This window comes from Phocoena sinus, chromosome 8, assembly GCF_008692025.1.
Source record: "Phocoena sinus isolate mPhoSin1 chromosome 8, mPhoSin1.pri, whole genome shotgun sequence".
Classification (NCBI taxonomy): domain Eukaryota; kingdom Metazoa; phylum Chordata; class Mammalia; order Artiodactyla; family Phocoenidae; genus Phocoena; species Phocoena sinus.
Window position 1 is genome coordinate 101,210,998 of NC_045770.1, and position 18,648 is coordinate 101,229,645.

At 49.9% G+C, this 18,648-nt stretch overlaps 1 protein-coding gene across 7 annotated transcripts in view; it reads right to left on the reverse strand.

Moving 5' to 3' along the window:
- The window catches only part of AHNAK (AHNAK nucleoprotein), an 85,102-nt gene that overhangs the window by 54,958 nt on the left and 11,496 nt on the right, over window positions 1-18,648 (reverse strand). For 2 of the 7 annotated variants that reach the window (XM_032640203.1, XM_032640202.1), the window contains exon 5: window positions 495-18,028. The exons of 2 other annotated variants lie outside the window; for them this stretch is intronic. In XM_032640203.1, coding sequence (XP_032496094.1) covers window positions 1,325-18,028 — 16,704 coding nt within the window. In that variant the 3' untranslated portion in view covers window positions 495-1,324. Of the gene's footprint in view, window positions 1-489; window positions 18,029-18,648 lie in introns of those variants that run through there. 3 more of the 7 variants (XM_032640204.1, XM_032640205.1, XM_032640201.1) reach the window with 3 other exon arrangements.

Genomic DNA, 18,648 nt, shown 5'->3' on the forward strand with positions numbered 1-18,648 from the left:
GAGATTTTTCATAAAGTTTAGCACTCACGTGGACTAGAAGGAAGCATAAAGACATGTGATTCGAGATCAGCACCCTTATTTCGAAGGGGAAACTGAGGCCCAGAAGGGCAGGTAACGAGGCCAGCCAGCAAACCTACAGCCAAGTTTGGAACAGCTGGCAGGCCTGTGACCCACGGTCAGATCCCTTTCTGCCATTCCATAGGCCTTTTCTTCCATTCATGTCTGAACCATTTCTGAATCGTATACTCCTATCTGAGGATGCCAAATTGGTGGGCAGGTCCTGGGGCTCGGGCTGCCAGCGTGCCCAGCCTCTCTTGATTTCTCAGCAACCAGCCTCACCATGAGAATCAAGAAGCACAGAATCCCTCCCATCACCCACTAATGCAACTAGCAATGCCGCTGAGTGGACCCAGTCTGACCTGTCAGGGCTGGGTGTGCAGCCTCCCTAGGCCTCATCCTCCCATTACAGAATATAAAAGGCACAGGACATCCGGGTTAATAAACAGCTTTATTTGCCCTTGACAGCATCAATTTTCTTACATTCTCAATTAATTTGCCATTAAAGTGCTGGAAATTTCCTTAATCACGATAACATTTGTTAAAAGAAATCAGAATTAATATCAGGAACGTGGCGATCACAAAGAAAACATTTCTCTTACAACACACAGAATGGAAGGCCCTCGTGCCGTTGGTGGGTTGGCTAATTTGCAAACAGATTCTAAATCCCCTCTCCTCGTGAGCACCAAACGGGCTGGGACCGCCACCCCCGGGGAAGAAAAAGCAACGCTAAAGAGTTCTAGAAACACCCACATGCCCTGCCTGGCGGCTCCTCTCAGCCATCTTTGGGTGTTTCCTGTTTGAGTAGATCCGACGGCAGGAGAAATGAAGGTCTGGCCCCCCTCTACTGCCTTCTCCACCCCCCACCCTGACTAACATAAGCCCCAAAAGTCATTACAATGAAAAAGTGGGTTTCCATGACCCCGACGCTAACGATGTCCAGTAAAAATGAGGATAATAAACACAAAAGCTTTGCTTAGTCAGCAGGAGCTCTCAGCGTTCAATGCAAAAACGAAACCTGAAGTCTTAAGGCAAATACTGCTGACTTTGCACACGCGCTGGACGAAGAACCTAGAACTCTTTACCTATCTGTAAAGCTCCAGGAGGAGCCTAAAGGCGCTTGTCTTTTCAGCGCTCGCCCCTGCCAGAGGCCAGGTGTTTGCGTTACTGCTGAGGCTGTCGGCGTGTTTCTCTTTGGAGTTTATATACAAACTCACCCAAGGCTGATGTATTTTTATACATATATGTACACACACACAGAGGCCTGCTACTCTTTCTTTGTGGAAACTGTCAGCTCCACCTCGGGAAGCTGCGTACCAACTTTAGTCCCACTGTCACTGCTAGAAGATGTCAGTCGGGACTTCTTAGAGGCCAAGGACACTCCACTCCCCTGTAACTTGCCTGCCTCATCATCACTCCCAGTCACCTCATAATGACCTTTGCTCTTTGACCCCAATCCACCAAAGGTACCAAATTTCAGCTTCCCATGTTTCCCTTTGACTTTCCCGCCTTCCAGCAACACTTCCCCACCTTCGAACTCCAAAGCTCCCGGAGGGGTAGAAGATGCAGAATGCTCCCTTTCTTCACTGAAGGAGTTTGAGCGGTGCTGTGGCTTCTTGCTTTTGAATAAGGAGAATTTGCCTTTGGGCGAAGACGTTTCGACTTCTGCCTCTCCTTCCAGAGAGCCTAGGCTGGCCTTAGAGCTCTTCAGGTCACCTTTGGACCCTGAAATGGATGCTTCCGGTGAGCCGGTGACACCAGGTTTCCCTTTAGGTTTGGAAAAGTTGAACTTGGGCATTTTGATTTTGGACTTTTTAAGTTTTACATCAGACTCTTCCCACTCGCCCTCTCCGGCACCAGACTGGACACTGGCCTCCGCTTTAGGGAAGTTAATATCCACCCCTACTTCTCTGCCAACCAGCTCACGGCCAGAGAAGGTGAACTTGGGGATCTTCATCTTGGGGAATGTTACTTTTCCAGATCCGCTTTCCAAGTGACCTTGAGGCCCAGACACGCTCAGCCCAGGACCCTGAAGTCCAATCTGGTCTCCTTTGACACCTCCTTCTATCTTTGGTCCTGAGAAATGAAGTCCTCCGGCAAACTTAGGTGCATCCGGGTTGAGAGCAGAGGAGACCTGGGGTCCTTTCCACTCCCCCCCGGAACCTTTGACGCTCACATGCCCCTCACCCAGGCTGATATCTGGGGCACTGACACCCCCTGAAACATCCATGCCTCCTTTGATTTTCGGGCCTTTCAAGCTGACACCAAAATCTGACTCAGGAGATGCCACGTTAAAGGAAGGCCCTTTCATGCCAACGTCAGGAAAGGCCCCGTGGAAACCTATTCCTGAACCTTTCAGATCACCTTTGATTTCAGGACCAGAAATATGCCCAGTTGGGAGTTTCACACTCACACCTGGCGGCTCCACCTCACATCTGGATGACTTAATTCCAGGCGTCTGGAGGTTTCCTTCTAGGGCTTGAACACTGATGCCCGGAAGACCTCCTCCAACAGTGGGGCCTTTCGTGTCACCACTGGCCCCGAGGCTGCCTTTTGCTTTTGGTCCTTCCAAGTTCAAGTCCACATCTGGTGCTGAGATTTGAGGGCCAGAGATCTGAGGCCCTTTCAGGTTCAGGCCTCTGAGGTTCAAATCTATCCCGGGCCCCTTTAGTTCTCCAGCGACTTGTGGCCCCTTGACGCCGATGTCCAAGTCGGAGCCTGGAGCGGAGATGCCAAACTGGGGCAGCTTCATCTTAGGAAGTTTGATACCACCTTCAGGTGCCTCCAAGCTTAGGCCAGGAGCACCTACTGATACTTCAGGACACTTGATGTCACCAGAGACAGCCAGGTCTCCCTGCAGGCTTGGTCCCTTCAGGGTCACATCTGGCGCACCGACATCAAGCATTGCTGTGGCATCAATTCCAGGCACTTTCACACCATCACCTTCCACCTCCACCTTTCCACCGACACCACTGAGGTCAAGCCCAGGAGCGTGCGCCTTCATGCTGGGAAGAGATACATCCAGGCCTCCCTTCAAACTTGGTCCTTTCAAGTTCAGGTCAAGGTCAGGTCCAGAGACTTTTGGCGCAGAGAGGTTCACTGAAGGCAAGTCTATTTTTGGCCCTTTCAGAGACACATCGGGCCCTTCAAGCTTAACATCTGGTGCGCTCAAGCCTCCTTCTAGAGAGGGCAGCTGGACCTCAGCTCCCTCACCCTCCATCTTCACACCAGGGACGCCGATCTTGGGCATCGAAAACTTGGGGAACTTAATTTTCAATTCTGGACCTTGCAGATCTACATCTGGTCCTTCCAGTCCCACACTGGGCACATCACCCTTTATCTTTGGTCCTTTCAACTTAACATTCACATCAGGGATGGAGACTTGAGGGGCAGAAATGCTGAATGACGGTGCTTTGACTTTAGCATCTGGGCCTTCAATGTTGATGTCAGATGCATCCAAGTTTGCCTGCACCCTGGGGCCTTTCAAGTCGCCCTCTATTTTTGGCCCTGAGACATCCACACCTGGCACCTTGAACTTGGGAGCCTTCAGCTTGATGTCAGGACCTTCCACATTAATCTCTGGTGAGGAAATATCCAGGTCAGGTGCCTGGATTTCACCCCCCATTTTGGGGCCAGGGAGGGAAGCTTCAGCTTTAAATTTAGGTGACTTAATGTCAAATTCTACATCTGGAAAGTACATTTTTCCAAACATAGGTTTCTTGGTCTTGGGAGATTTCACGTCGACTTTAAGTGAGGCATCCGGCCCTGCAACGTTGACATCTACGTCAGGAGACTTGAGGCTGGCATCAATCTCACCCCCGGGAGCATTCAAATCAAATCCTTGTTTTTTGGCCTTAATTTTAGGACCGCTCATGTGGATTTTAGGCATTTTAAACTTGCTTTTCTTGCCCTTGCCAGCAACATTAATTTCAGGAGCCTCAACATTCAGCTCTGCCTCAGGAACTGTCACATCAAGGGAAGGTGATTTGAAGTCAGCTTTGGGGCTTTTTGCCCCAAACCCAAACTTGGGTTTCTTAAATTTGGGAATTTTCACATCTGGCCCCTCAGCGTTAATATCTGGGCTCTCCATGTGTACATCTAAGCTTGGAGCTTCGAAATCAACTTTGGGTCCCTTGAGGTCCAGTTCACCGCCTTCTAATTTGGGACCAGAAACTCCAATTTTGGGTGCCTTGAGATGCAAATCAGTATCAGGCGCAGTTACTTTAGGGACAGATATATCCAGTGAGGGCATCTTCAAATGTGGGCCACTGAGTTTGGCATCAGGGCCTTCAAGATCCAGACCTGGACCTTTAAGGTCTACTTTTGGGCCTTTGAAAGTCCCTTCAATCTTAGGGACAGACACATCGAAATCTCCTTTGCCTGTGGATCCTTTCAAATCCAGGTCGACATCAGGCACGGAGATTTTGGGAGCTTTGATATTTATCTCCATCATCTTGAACTTGGGGCCTTTCAGTTTCGCATCTGGACCTTCAATATTCACATCTGGAACCTTGGGTCCTGAGACGTCAATGTCAGCCTTGGGCAGGTTCACATCCACTTCGGGGCCCTCCCCTTTGAAGCCAGGCATGCTGAACTTGGGCATTTTCACCTTAGGCATCTTCAGATGCCAGTCTGGGCCAGGAACGTCCACATCTGGAACATCAATGTCCACTTTGGGGCCCTTGACGTCAACTTCGGGGCCCTTGAGGTCACCTTCCACCTTAGGCAGAGAAACATCCACATCTCCCTTTACTTTGGGTCCTTTCAGGTTTAAGTCAATGCCAGGCATGGAGATCTTAGGGGCTTTGATGTTCACCTCTGGCATCTTGAACTTGGGGCCCTTCAGTTTCGCATCTGGACCTTCAATATCCACATCTGGAACATCAATGTCCACCTTGGGTCCCGAGATGTCAATGTCAGCCTTGGGCAGGGTCACATCCACTTCAGGGCCCTCTCCTTTGAAGCCAGGCACACCGATCCTGGGCGCCTTGAGATGCAGGTCAGGCATTTTAAACTTGGGGCCCTTCAGTTTCCCTTCTGGACCATTAATGTCACAATCAGGAGTGTCTATGTCCAGCTTAGGGCCTTTAACATCTATTTTGGGGCCTTTCAGATCTCCTTCCAGTTTAGGGATGGAAGTGTCCAAATCTCCTTTTATCTTAGGTCCTTTCAAGCTCAAATCAATGTCACTCATGGAGATTTGTGGGGTTTTAAAATGGACATCAGGCATCTTAAATTTGGGTCCTTTGAGTTTACCTTCAGGACCTTCAATGTCCACCTCTGGCCCTTTCAGATCACCTTCTACCTTAGGCAGTGAAAAGTCCACATCCCCCTTTACCTTTGGCCCTTTCAGACTTAAGTCAAAGTCAGGCATGGAGATCTTGGGGGCTTTAATGTTCATCTCTGGCATCTGAAATTTAGGCCCCTTCAGTTTTCCATCTGGACCTTCAATATTGATATCAGGAGTGTCAGTGTCCAGTTTGGGGCTCTTGATGTCCACCTCAGGGGACTTGAGATCACCCTCAACTTTGGGCAGAGAGATATCAACATCACCCTTCATTTTGGGGCCCTTCAGGTTAAAGTCAAGGTCAGGCATGGAGATTTTAGGGGCTTTTATGTTCATCTCTGGCATCTTGAACTTGGGGCCCTTCAGTTTCGCATCTGGACCTTCAATATTCACATCTGGAACATCAGCGTCCACCTTGGGTCCTGAGACGTCAATGTCAGCCTTGGGCAGGTTCACATCCACTTCGGGGCCCTCTCCTTTGAAGCCAGGCATGCTGAACTTGGGCATTTTCACCTTAGGCATCTTCAGATGCCAGTCTGGGCCAGGAACGTCCACATCTGGAACATCAATGTCCACTTTGGGGCCCTTGACGTCAACTTCGGGGCCCTTGAGGTCACCTTCCACCTTAGGCAGAGAAACATCCACATCTCCCTTTACTTTGGGTCCTTTCAGGTTTAAGTCAATGCCAGGCATGGAGATCTTAGGGGCTTTGATGTTCACCTCTGGCATCTTGAACTTGGGGCCCTTCAGTTTTGCATCTGGACCTTCTGTATTCACGTCTGGAACATCAATGTCAACCTTGGGTCCTGAGACATCAATGTCAGCTTTGGGCAGGTTCACATCCACTTCTGGGCCCTCTCCTTTGAAGCCAGGCATGCTGATCTTGGGCATTTTCACCTTAGGCATCTTCAGGTGCCAGTCTGGGCCATGCACATCCACATCTGGGACATCGATGTCCACTTTGGGACCTTTGACGTCAACTTCAGGGCCCTTGAGGTCACCTTCCACCTTAGGCAGAGAAACATCCACATCACCCTTTACGTTGGGGCCCTCCAGATTCAGGTCAACGTTAGGCATGGAGATCTTGGGTGCCTTAAGGTGCAGGTCAGGCATTCTAAACTTGGGGCCCTTCAGTTTCCCTTCTGGACCATGAACATCAATGTCAGGAGTGTCTATGTCCACCCTGGGTCCTGAGACATCAATGTCGGCCTTGGGCAGGTTCATATCCACTTCAGGTCCCTCTCCCTTGAAGCTGGGCATGCTGATCTTGGGCATTTTTATCTTGGGCTTCTTCAGGTGCCAGTCTGGGCCATGCATGTCCACATCTGGGACATCAATATCCACTTTGGGGCCTCTGATGTCAACTTCAGGGGCCTTTAGGTCACCTTCCACCTTAGGCACAGAAACATCCACATCTCCTTTCACCTTAGGACCTTTCAGGTGCAAATCAAAGTCAGGCATGGAGATCTTGGGGGCTTTGATGTTCATCTCAGGCATCTTGAACTTGGGGCTCTTCAGTTTCACATCTGGACCTTCAATATCCATATCTGGAACATCAACGTCCACCTTGGGTCCTGAGACATCAACGTCAGCCTTGGGCAGGTTCACATCCACTTCTGGGCCCTCTCCTTTGAAGCCAGGCATGCTGATCTTGGGCATTTTTATCTTGGGCATCTTCAGGTGCCAGTCTGGGCCATGCATGTCCACATCTGGGACATCAATGTCTACTTTGGGGCCTTTGAGGTCAACGTCAGGGGCGTTTAGGTCACCTTCCACCTTAGGCACAGAAACATCCACATCTCCTTTCACCTTAGGACCTTTCAGGTGCAAATCAAAGTCAGGCATGGAGATCTTGGGGGCTTTGATGTTCATCTCTGGCATCTTGAACTTAGGACCTTTCAACTTTCCCTCAGGTCCTTCAATGTTAACATCAGGGCCTTCAATGTCCACCTTGGGTCCTGACATGTCAATGTTGGTCTTGGGTAGGTTCACATCCACTTCTGGCCCCTCTCCTTTGAAGCCGGGCATGCTGATCTTGGGCATTTTTATCTTGGGCATCTTCAGGTGCCAGTCTGGGCCTTGAACATCCACATCTGGAGCATCAATGTCCACTTTGGGACCTCTGATGTCGATCTCAGGACCTTTCAGATCTTCTTCAGTCTTGGGAAGGGTAATATCTATATCACCCTTCACCTTGGGCCCCTTCAGGTTTAAATCAATGTTAGGCATGGAGATCTTGGGCGCCTTCAGGTGCATCTCTGGCATCTTGAATTTGGGCCCCTTCAATTTCCCCTCTGGGCCTTCAATGTTAATATCAGGAGTTTCAATGTCCACTTTGGGGCCCTTGATGTCCACCTCAGGGGCCTTGAGGTCACCTTCCACTTTTGGCAAAGACACATCCACATCACCCTTTAGTTTGGGGCCCTTCAGGTTAAAGTCAAGGTCAGGCATGGACATTTTGGGAGCTTTGATATTCATCTCTGGCATCTTGAATTTGGGGCCCTTCAGTTTCGCATCTGGACCTTCAATGTTCACATCTGGGGCATCAATGTCCACCTTGGGTCCTGACACATCAATGTCAGCTTTGGGCAGGTTCACATCCACTTCGGGGCCCTCTCCTTTGAAGCCAGGCATGCTGAACTTGGGCATTTTCACCTTGGGCATCTTCAGGTGCCAGTCGGGGCCTTGAACATCCACATCTGGGACATCAACGTCCACTTTGGGCCCTCTGATGTCCACACCTGGCACGTTCATTTCACCTTCTATCTTGGGCACAGACACATCCACATCCTCTTTGACTTTGGGGCCTTTCAAGTGTAAGTCCACATCAGGCATGGAGACCTTGGGAGCTTTGATATTCATATCAGGCATCTTGAATGTGGGACCTTTGAAGCCTCCCTCTAGACCTTCCACATTGATCTCTGGGCCCTCAATGTCCATTCTGGGACCCTCTATGTTGATATCTCCTTTTGGCAGATCCACAGCCATATCTGGCCCTTCTGCTTTTAAGCCGGGCACACTGAACTTGGGCATTTTCATCCTGGGCATTTTCAAATTCCAGTCTGGACCATGAACATCCACATCAGGTGCATCAAGATGAACTTCTGGGGCCTTAATGTCCACTTTGGGTCCTTTAAAATCACCTTCTAAATTAGGACCTGCAACATCTAAGTCTCCTTTGACTTTAGGACCTTTCAGGTTTAACTCCACATCAGGCATAGACACTTTAGGAGACGAAATACTCAAGAAAGGCATTTTGAACTTGGATCCTTTCACTTTTCCTTGGACCTCAATATCGGGGGCATTAATGTCAACTTTTGGACCTGTTACATCAATATCTGGCTTTTTGACTTTGACATCTACCTCAGGTGTCTGAACTTTGGAGCCTGAAAAATTAAATTTGGGAAGCTTAAAACGAGATTTCTTTGACTTGCCTTCAATATTGAGCTTAGGACCAGAAATGTCCACTTCTGGGCCCTTTACATCTAACTTGGGAGCTTTAATGTCACCTTCCAATTTGGGTCCAGAAACATCAACATCTCCCTTAAGTTTTGAGCCTTTCAAATTCAGGTCAATTTCTGGCATGGAGATCTTGGGCATGTTTACATGCATATCAGGCATCTTCAGCTTTGGACCTTTTAATTTGCCTTCTGGGCCGTGAATATCAGTATCTGGTGCATCTACATCTATCTTCGGGCCTTTGATGTCAAGAGAAGGTCCTTTCAAGTCACCTTCTACATTTGGAAGTGAAATATCCACCTCTCCTTTCATTTTAGGGTCTTTAAGATTAAGGTCCAAATCTGGCATTGATATCTTAGGAGTTTTGATATTCATCTCTGGCATCTTGAACTTGGGACCCTTCAGTTTCACATCTGGACCTTCAATATTCACATCTGGGGCATCAATGTCCACCTTGGGTCCTGAGACGTCTGTGTCAGCCTTGGGCAGGTTCACATCCACTTCTGGGCCCTCTCCTCTGAAGCCAGGCATGCTGATCTTGGGCATTTTTATCTTGGGCATCTTCAGGTGCCAGTCCGGGCCATGAACGTCCACATCTGGAGCATCAATGTCCACTTTGGGGCCTTTCATGTCAACTTCAGGAACTTTAAGCTCACCTTCCACTTTTGTTAAAGACACATCCACATCACCCTTCACTTTGGGGCCCTTCAGATTAAAATCAATGTCAGGCATGGAGATCTTGGGGGCTTTGACGTTCATCTCTGGCATCTTGAACTTAGGACCTTTCAACTTTCCCTCTGGTCCTTCAATATTAACATCAGGGCCTTCAATGTCCACCTTGGGTCCTGACACATCAATGTCAGCTTTGGGCAGGTTCACATCCACTTCTGGGCCTTCTCCTTTGAAGCCGGGTATGCTGAACTTGGGCATTTTCAACTTAGGCATCTTCAGGTGCCAGTCTGGGCCTTGAACATCCACATCAGGGACATCAATGTCCACTTTGGGGCCTCTGACGTCAACTTCGGGGCCCTTGAGGTCACCTTCCACCTTAGGCACAGACACATCCACATCTCCTTTCACCTTAGGACCTTTCAGGTGCAAATCAAAGTCAGGCATGGAGATCTTGGGGGCTTTGATGTTCATCTCAGGCATCTTGAACTTAGGACCTTTCAACTTTCCTTCTGGCCCTTCAATGTTAACATCAGGGCCTTCAACGTCCACTTTGGGTCCTGACACATCAATGTCGGCCTTGGGCAGGTTCACATCCACTTCGGGGCCCTCTCCTTTGAAGCCGGGCATGCTGAACTTGGGCATTTTCATCTTAGGCATCTTTAGGTGCCAGTCTGGGCCTTGAACATCCACATCAGGGACATCAATGTCCACTTTGGGGCCTTTGAGGTCAACTTCAGGTCCTTTAAAATCTCCCTCTACCTTGGGGCATGTGATATCCACATCTCCTTTCATCTTTGGACCTGTTAGATTAAGATCAATATCTGGCATGGGTATCTTTGGAGTCTTAAAATGCATTTCAGGCATTTTAAACTTTGGACTTTTCCACTTTTCTTCTGGCCCTTCAATGTTAACATCAGGGCCTTCAATGTCCACTTTGGGTCCTGACACATCAATGTTGGCCTTGGGCAGGTTCATATCCACTTCTGGGCCCTCTCCTTTGAAACCAGGCATGCTGATCTTGGGCATTTTTATCTTGGGCATCTTCGGGTGCCAGTCTGGGCCGTGAACGTCCACATCTGGAGCATCAATGTCCACTTTGGGGCCTTTGATGTCCACATCTGGCACGTTCATTTCACCTTCTGTCTTGGGCACAGACACATCCACATCCCCTTTGACTTTGGGGCCTTTCAAGTGTAAGTCCACATCAGGCATGGAGATCTTGGGGGCCTTGAAGTGCATCTCAGGCATCTTAAACTTGGGACCCTTAAGCTTTCCTTCTGGCCCCTCCAGGCTCACATCTGGGGTTTCAATGTCCACCTTGGGTCCTGAGACGTCTATGTCAGCTTTGGGCAGGTTCACATCCACTTCAGGGCCCTCTCCTTTGAAGCCAGGCATGCTGAATTTGGGCATTTTCATCTTGGGCATCTTCAACTGCCAGTCGGGGCCTTGAACATCAACATCTGGGTGATCAACGTCCACTCTGGGGCCTCTGATGTCCACATCGGGCACTTTCATTTCACCCTCTATCTTGGGCACCGACACATCCACATCCCCTTTGACTTTGGGGCCTTTCAAGTGTAAGTCCACATCAGGCATGGAGATCTTGGGGGCCTTGAAGTGCATCTCAGGCATCTTAAACTTGGGACCCTTAAGCTTTCCTTCCGGCCCCTCCAGGCTCACATCTGGGGTTTCAGTGTCCACCTTGGGTCCTGAGACATCAATGTCAGCCTTGGGCAGGTTCACGTCCACGTCAGGGCCTTGGCCTCTGAAGCCAGGCATGCTGAATTTAGGCATTTTCATCTTGGGCATCTTCAGGTGCCAGTCTGGGCCCTGGACGTCCACATCTGGGACATCAACCTCCAATTCAGCGCCTTTGACGTCCACATCGGGCACTTTCATTTCACCTTCTATCTTGGGCACCGACACATCCACATCCCCTTTGACTTTGGGGCCTTTCAAGTGTAAGTCCACATCTGGCATGGAGATCTTGGGAGCCTTGAAGTGTATCTCAGGCATCTTAAACTTAGGTCCTTTCAACTTTGCATCAGGACATTCCTGATCAACATCAGGAACCTCCACATCCACACAGGGACCTTTCAAATCTCCCTCCCATTCTGGCACAGACACATCCACATCCCCTTTGACTTTGGGGCCTTTCAAGTGTAAGTCTACATCAGGCATGGAGATCTTGGGGGCCTTGAAGTGCATGTCTGGCATCTTAAACTTAGGGCCTTTCAACTTTGCATCAGGACCTTCCAGATCAACGTCAGGCACCTCCACATCCACACTAGGACCTTTGATATCAACTTGCGGACCTTTGAGATCACCTTCTAGTCCTGGCACAGAAGCATCCATCTCTCCTCTCAGTTTGGGTCCCTTCAAATTCAAGTCCACATCTGGCATGGAGATCTTGGGAGCTTTGATATTCAACTTAGGCATCTTAAATCTAGAACCTTTTAATTTTCCTTCTGGTCCCTCAATATCCAAATCAGGAGTATCAATGTCCACTTTGGGGCCAGAAACATTAATGTCAGCCTTTGGTAGATTCACATCTACATCAGGGCCCTCTCCTTTGAAGCCAGGCATGCTGAACTTGGGCATTTTCATCTTGGGCATCTTCAGGTGCCAGTCGGGGCCTTGAACGTCCACATCTGGGACTTCGACGTCCATTTTGGGGCCTTTGATGTCCACATATGGCACTTTCATTTCACCTTCTATCTTGGGCCCAGACACATCCACATCCCCCTTGACTTTGGGGCCTTTCAAGTTTAAGTCCACATCAGGCATGGAGATCTTGGGGGCTTTGAAGTGCATCTCAGGCATCTTAAACTTGGGACCCTTAAGCTTTCCTTCTGGACATTCAACATCTATATCACCAACATCCACATCCATTTTAGGGGCTTTTATGTCAATTCCAGGACCTTTCAAGTCTCCTTCCACTTTGGGAAGAGAAATATCTACATCAGTTTTCAGTTTAGGGGCTTTCAGGTTAAGTCCAACATCAGGCATAGAGATTTTGTGTGTTTGTATATGCATGCTTGGCATCTTGAACTTGGGACCCTTTAGTTTCCCCTCTGGACCTTCAATATTCACATCTGGAACATCAATGTCCACCTTGGGTCCTGAGACGTCAATGTCAGCCTTGGGTAGGTTCACATCCACTTCTGGGCCCTCTCCTTTGAAACCAGGCATGCTGATCTTGGACATTTTTATCTTGGGCATCTTCAGGTGCCAGTCTGGACCATGAACTCCCAAATCTGGTGCATTAATGTCTACTTTTGTACCTTCGGTGTCAACGTCAGGAGCTTTAATCTCTCCTTCTACTTTTGGAACCGTAACATCATAATCTCCTTTCATTTTATGGCCTTTCAAATGCAGACTAACATCAGGCATGGATATCTTCTGAGGCTTTATATTCATTTCTGGCAACTTAAATTTAGGACCTTTTAGTTTTGCATCTGGACCTTCAATATTCACATTTGGAACTTCAACATCCACCTTGGGTCCTGAGACATCAATGTCAGCTTCAGGAAGGTTCACATCCACTTCAGGCCCCTCTCCTTTGAAACCAGGCATGCTGATCTTGGGCATTTTTATCTTGGGCATCTTCAGGTGCCAGTCTGGGCCATGAACATCCACGTCGGGGACATCAATGTCCACTTTGGGACCTTTGATGTCAACCTCTGGCCCTTTCAGACCGCCTTCAACTTTGGGCAGAGAAACATCCACATCACCTTTCACCTTGGGGTTTTTGAGGTTTAAATCAATGTCTGGCATGGAGATCTTTGGAGGCTTGAAGTGCATCTCAGGCATCTTAAACTTAGGACCCTTGAGCTTCCCTTCTGCACCTTCAAGGCTCACATCTGGGGCTTCGATCTCAACTTTGGGTGCAGAGATGTCAATGTCAGCCTTGGGTGGGTTCACGTCCACGTCAGGGCCCTCTCCTTTGAAGCCAGGCATGCTGAATTTGGGCATTTTCATCTTGGGCATCTTCACATGCCAGTCGGGGCCTTGAACATCCACATCTGGGACATCAACATCCACTCTGGGGCCTTTGATGTCCACATATGGCACTTTCATTTCACCCTCTGTCTTGGGCACAGACACATCCACACCCCCTTTGACTTTGGGGCCTTTCAAGTGTAAGTCCACATCAGGCATGGAGATCTTGGGGGCCTTGAAGTGCATCTCAGGCATCTTAAACTTAGGACCCTTGAGCTTCCCTTCTGCACCTTCAAGGCTCACATCTGGGGCTTCGATCTCAACTTTGGGTGCAGAGATGTCAATGTCAGCTTTAGGCAGGTTCACATCCACGTCAGGGCCCTCTCCTCTGAAGCCAGGCATGCTGAATTTGGGCATTTTCATCTTGGGCATCTTCAGATGCCAGTCAGGGCCTTGAACATCCACATCTGGAACATCAACATCCACTTTGGGGCCTTTGATGTCCACATCTGGCACTTTCATTTCACCTTCTGTCTTGGGCACAGACACATCCACATCCCCTTTGACTCTGGGGCCTTTCAAGTGTAAGTCCACATCAGGCATGGAGATCTTGGGGGCCTTGAAGTGCATCTCAGGCATCTTAAACTTGGAACCCTTAAGCTTTCCTTCTGGGCCATCAAGGCTCACATCTGGGGCTTCAATGTCCACCTTGGGTCCTGAGACATCAATGTCAGCCTTGTCCAGGTTCACATCCACGTCTGGGCCCTCTCCTCTGAAGCCAGGCATGCTGAACTTGGGCATTTTCATCTTGGGCATCTTCAGGTGCCAGTCAGGGCCTTGAACATCCACATCTGGAACATCAACATCCACTTTGGGGCCTTTTATGTCCACATCTGGCACTTTCATTTCACCTTCTATCTTGGGCACAGACACACCCACATCCCCTTTGACTCTGGGGCCTTTCAAGTGTAAGTCCACATCAGGCATGGAGACTTTGGGGCCCTTGAAGTGCATCTCAGGCATCTTAAACTTGGGACCCTTAAGCTTTCCTTCTGGCCCCTCAAGGTTCACATCTGGGGCTTCAATGTCCACCTTGGGTCCTGAGACGTCAATGTCAGCCTTGTCCAGGTTCACATCCACTTCAGGGCCCTCTCCTCTGAAGCCAGGCATGCTGAACTTGGGCATTTTCATCTTGGGCATCTTCAGATGCCAGTCAGGGCCTTGAACATCCACATCTGGAACATCAACATCCACTTTGGGGCCTTTGATGTCCACATCTGGCACTTTCATTTCACCTTCTGTCTTGGGCACAGACACATCCACACCCCCTTTGACTTTGGGGCCTTTCAAGTGTAAGTCTACATCAGGCATGGAGATCTTGGGGGCCTTGAAGTGCATCTCAGGCATCTTAAACTTGGGACCCTTAAGCTTTCCTTCTGGCCCCTCCAGGCTCACATCTGGGGCTTCAATGTCCACCTTGGGTCCGGAGACATCTATGTCAGCTTTGGGCGGGTTCACGTCCACATCTGGGCCCTCTCCTCTGAAGCTTGGCATGCTGAATTTAGGCATTTTCATCTTTGGCATTTTCAGACTCCAGTCTGCATCCTGAACTTCCACATCTGGTGCTTTAACATCTACTTTGGGACCTTTGATGTCCCCATGTGGAGCTCTCATCTCACCTTCTATTTTTGGTGCAGACATATCTAGATTCCCTTTCATTTTGGGCCCTTTAAAATCCATGTCAACATCTGGCAGGGTCATCTTGGGAGCTCTGAAGTGCATCTCAGGCATCTTAAACTTAGGGCCTTTCAACTTCCCTTCTGGTCCTTCAAGGCTCAGATCTGGAGCACTAATATCTACCTTGGGTGCAGAAATGTCGACATCAGCCTTGGGCAGGTTCACATCCAATTCTGGGCCCTCTCCTTTAAGGCTGGGCCTGGTGAATCTGGGCATTTTCATCTTTGGCATCTTTAGGTTCCAATCAGGACTGTGAACTCCAACATCTGGGGCACTGACGTCTACCTTTGGCCCCTTCAGGTCCCCTTCCAGCTTTGCCACTGTAACATCATATTCCCCTTTTACCTTGGGACCTTTCATATGCAAATCTACATCAGGCATGGAGATCTTGGGGGCCTTGATATTCACCTCAGGCATCTTAAACTTGGGACCCTTCAGCTTCCCTTCAGGTCCTTCAATATTCACATCTGGAAGTTCAACATCCAGCTTGGGTCCAGCGATGTCAATGTCAGTCTTGGGCAGGATCACATCCACTTCTGGGACCTCTGCTTTGAGGCCGGGCATGCCGAACTTGGGCATTTTCATTCTGGGCATCTTCAGGTGCCAGTCTGGGCCGTGAATGTCCACATCTGGAGCATCAATGTCCAGTTTGGCACTTTTAAGTTCAACATCAGGAACTTTAATCTCACCTTCAACCTTCGGCACTGTGACATCATATTCTCCTTTTACACTAGGGCCTTTCAAATGTAAGTCCACATCTGGTATGGAGATCTTCGGGGCTTTGATATTCATCTCAGGCATCTTAAACTTGGGTCCTTTCAATTTCCCCTCTGGTCCCTCAATACGCACATCTGGAGCACAGACATCTACCTTGGGCCCAGAAACGTCCACATCAGGCTCGGGCAGGTTTACGTTCACTTCAGGGCCCTCCGCTTTGAACCCTGGCACAGTGAATTTGGGCATTTTCATCTTGGGCATCTTCAGGTGCCAGTCTGGGCCAGGAACGTCCACATTAGGGGCACCAATGTCCACTCTGGGGCCTCTCATCTCTCCGTCAAGTTTTGCTGCTGTTACATCATACTCTCCTTTTACCTTTGGGCCTTTCACATGCAAATCCACATCAGGCGTGGTGATCTTTGGTGTCTTGACACTCACTTCAGGTAGCCGAACATCAGGGCCTTTAAGGTTGCCCACCAGGCCCCCTATGTTGACATCTGGGGCTTCCACACTGACCTTGGGCCCTGAAATACTGACATCACCTTTGGGGAGATTCACATCTACATCTGGCCCTTCCCCTTTAACTCCTGGAGTGCTGAACTTGGGCATTTTCATCTTGGGCATTTTCAGGTTCCAGTCCGGACCATGAATGTCCACATCTGGGGCACTGACATCCACTTTGGGGCCTCTGACATCAACTTCAGGGACACTGACTTTCCCCTCTACTTTTGGAAGCATGACATCCACACCCCCTTTCACCTTTGGTGTGGCCACATTTAAGTCTACGTCTGCCATAGAGATATTGCAGGATCCTTCTTTCCCAGAAGGACCACTAAACTTGGGGCCAGTCACGGTCCCCTCTAGGCTGGGTGTCTCTATGTCCACTTTGGCGCCTTTAACTGCCACTTGAGGGCCTTTAACATCACCTTGAACCCCAGGAGCAGAAACCTCAGTGTCTCCTTTCAGTTTAGAGGACCTGAGGCTCAGATCCACATCCTGCATGGAGATTTTAGGTGTCGGAACAGTCATTTCAGGAGTCTTGATTTTAGGACCTTTCACCTTCCCTTCCAGTCCCCCAGAAGCAACCTCAGGTAGGCCAACATCCCCAGAGACCCCAGGAAGTGTCACATCAATGCCAGCTCCCTCTCCCTTAGAACCTGATACAGAGAATTTGGGGGCCTTCACCTTGGGCATATTCAGTTTGCCCCCTGGCCCATGAGTATCAATGTTAGGAGTTTGAACTTCCACCCTGGAGCCAGCGATGCTGCCCTCGATTCTGGGCACAGAGATGTCCGCCCTTGAACTCCCCTGTGGCTTGGTACCTTTCAGGCCCAGGTCACCCTCAAGGGATGGCCCAGTGATCTGGGGGCCCTTCAGCTTCCCCTCAAGCCCCTTAATACTGGCAGAGGGGCCACTGACTTCTAGCTGAGGGGTCTGGATGTTCCCGCCAATGGTCAAGCCTGGCTTGCCACCCTTGTGCCCCACAGAGAATTCAGGGGCAGAAACACTCAACCCTGCCTCTGGGGCCTGACCCTCAAGCCCTGTTGAGACGCCAAATTTTGGCAGCTTCATGGAGGGGAATTTAATTTTCCCATCATTGCCACTCTCAAGAGCTGGGCCCTGCCACTCTGCTGCCCCACCCCCAAGAGAAGACAGAACGTCCACCCCTGGGACTTGGACCCCTCCTTTGCTACCTAAGTCCAAGCCCTTTGCGCTGACACTGACACCCGGGCTGCCCACCTTTATCCCAGGCCCGGTGACCTGGACCTTCGAGTGGCCAGCACCTTGGAGCTCTGGTCCTGAAGTGGAAATGGACCCTGCTTGGATGTCCACAGTGGAGCCTGTGGTGGGGGACAGTGCCCCCGAGCCCGAGGGCAGTCTGATCACTGTCTTCCCAGGCTGGGTCTCCACATCCACGGTGGAGATTTCGGTCAGTTCGTGCCGTGGAATCTTGATCTTGAACTCAGGGCTGCTGATGTCGATGTCCTTGGCTCCTTCGCGGCTCGTCACGTCCACGGTGTAGGCTGTGACCCTCCTAGTCACCGTGATGGTGCGGCTCTGGGTCTCCCCAGGCTCCCCTTCCACTCCGCCCTCTGACTTCAGCCGAGGCTTTATCTTCGTGGTGTAGATGCGCTGGTACTCCTCGTCATCCCCGCTCTGCAGAAACACACGCCGGGACCATAAGGGAGGCCCACGGAGCCTCCTGGGACACAGCACAGGGGACTGAAGAGAGGGGCTGACAGCCACACCACAGGAGGAAAACAGAAATTACTTGGGGAATCTCTGGTAAGCAAAAGCCATGGGGAGTGGGGACAGGTAGACTCCTGGACAGTGGAGTCCGGGAGAAGGATTTACAATCAATTCTAGATTCGAATCGGCCCAGTAGGTCTCATGGACACCTCCTGGTGACTAGCTCCGTGTTGACTGGACCTTCAGCTCTCACCTCTCACCTCTCAACTGCCTGGCTTGTTTGTTTAATCTGGAGGGGAATCCTCCCAGGGACCCTTCGGAAAGCATTTGTTGAGCCTGGTTGTGCCGGGGTTAACATTTCCACTTTGAGGACTCATTATTTGTTAAATAAACAAGCCATCAGAAGCAGCAGAGAACTGTCCCTCAGGCACTCTGCTGCCCAGCCTCTGACTCACAGATGAGTCCAGGCCTCTTGAAGTAGAAAAATGATGTCTGTGAGGCAGAACTGGGCACCTGTGAAATCATTTCAAAGATGCCTGCAAAGCAGCCAACTTCCTCCTGGCACCGAGGAATAGACCAATGAGTGG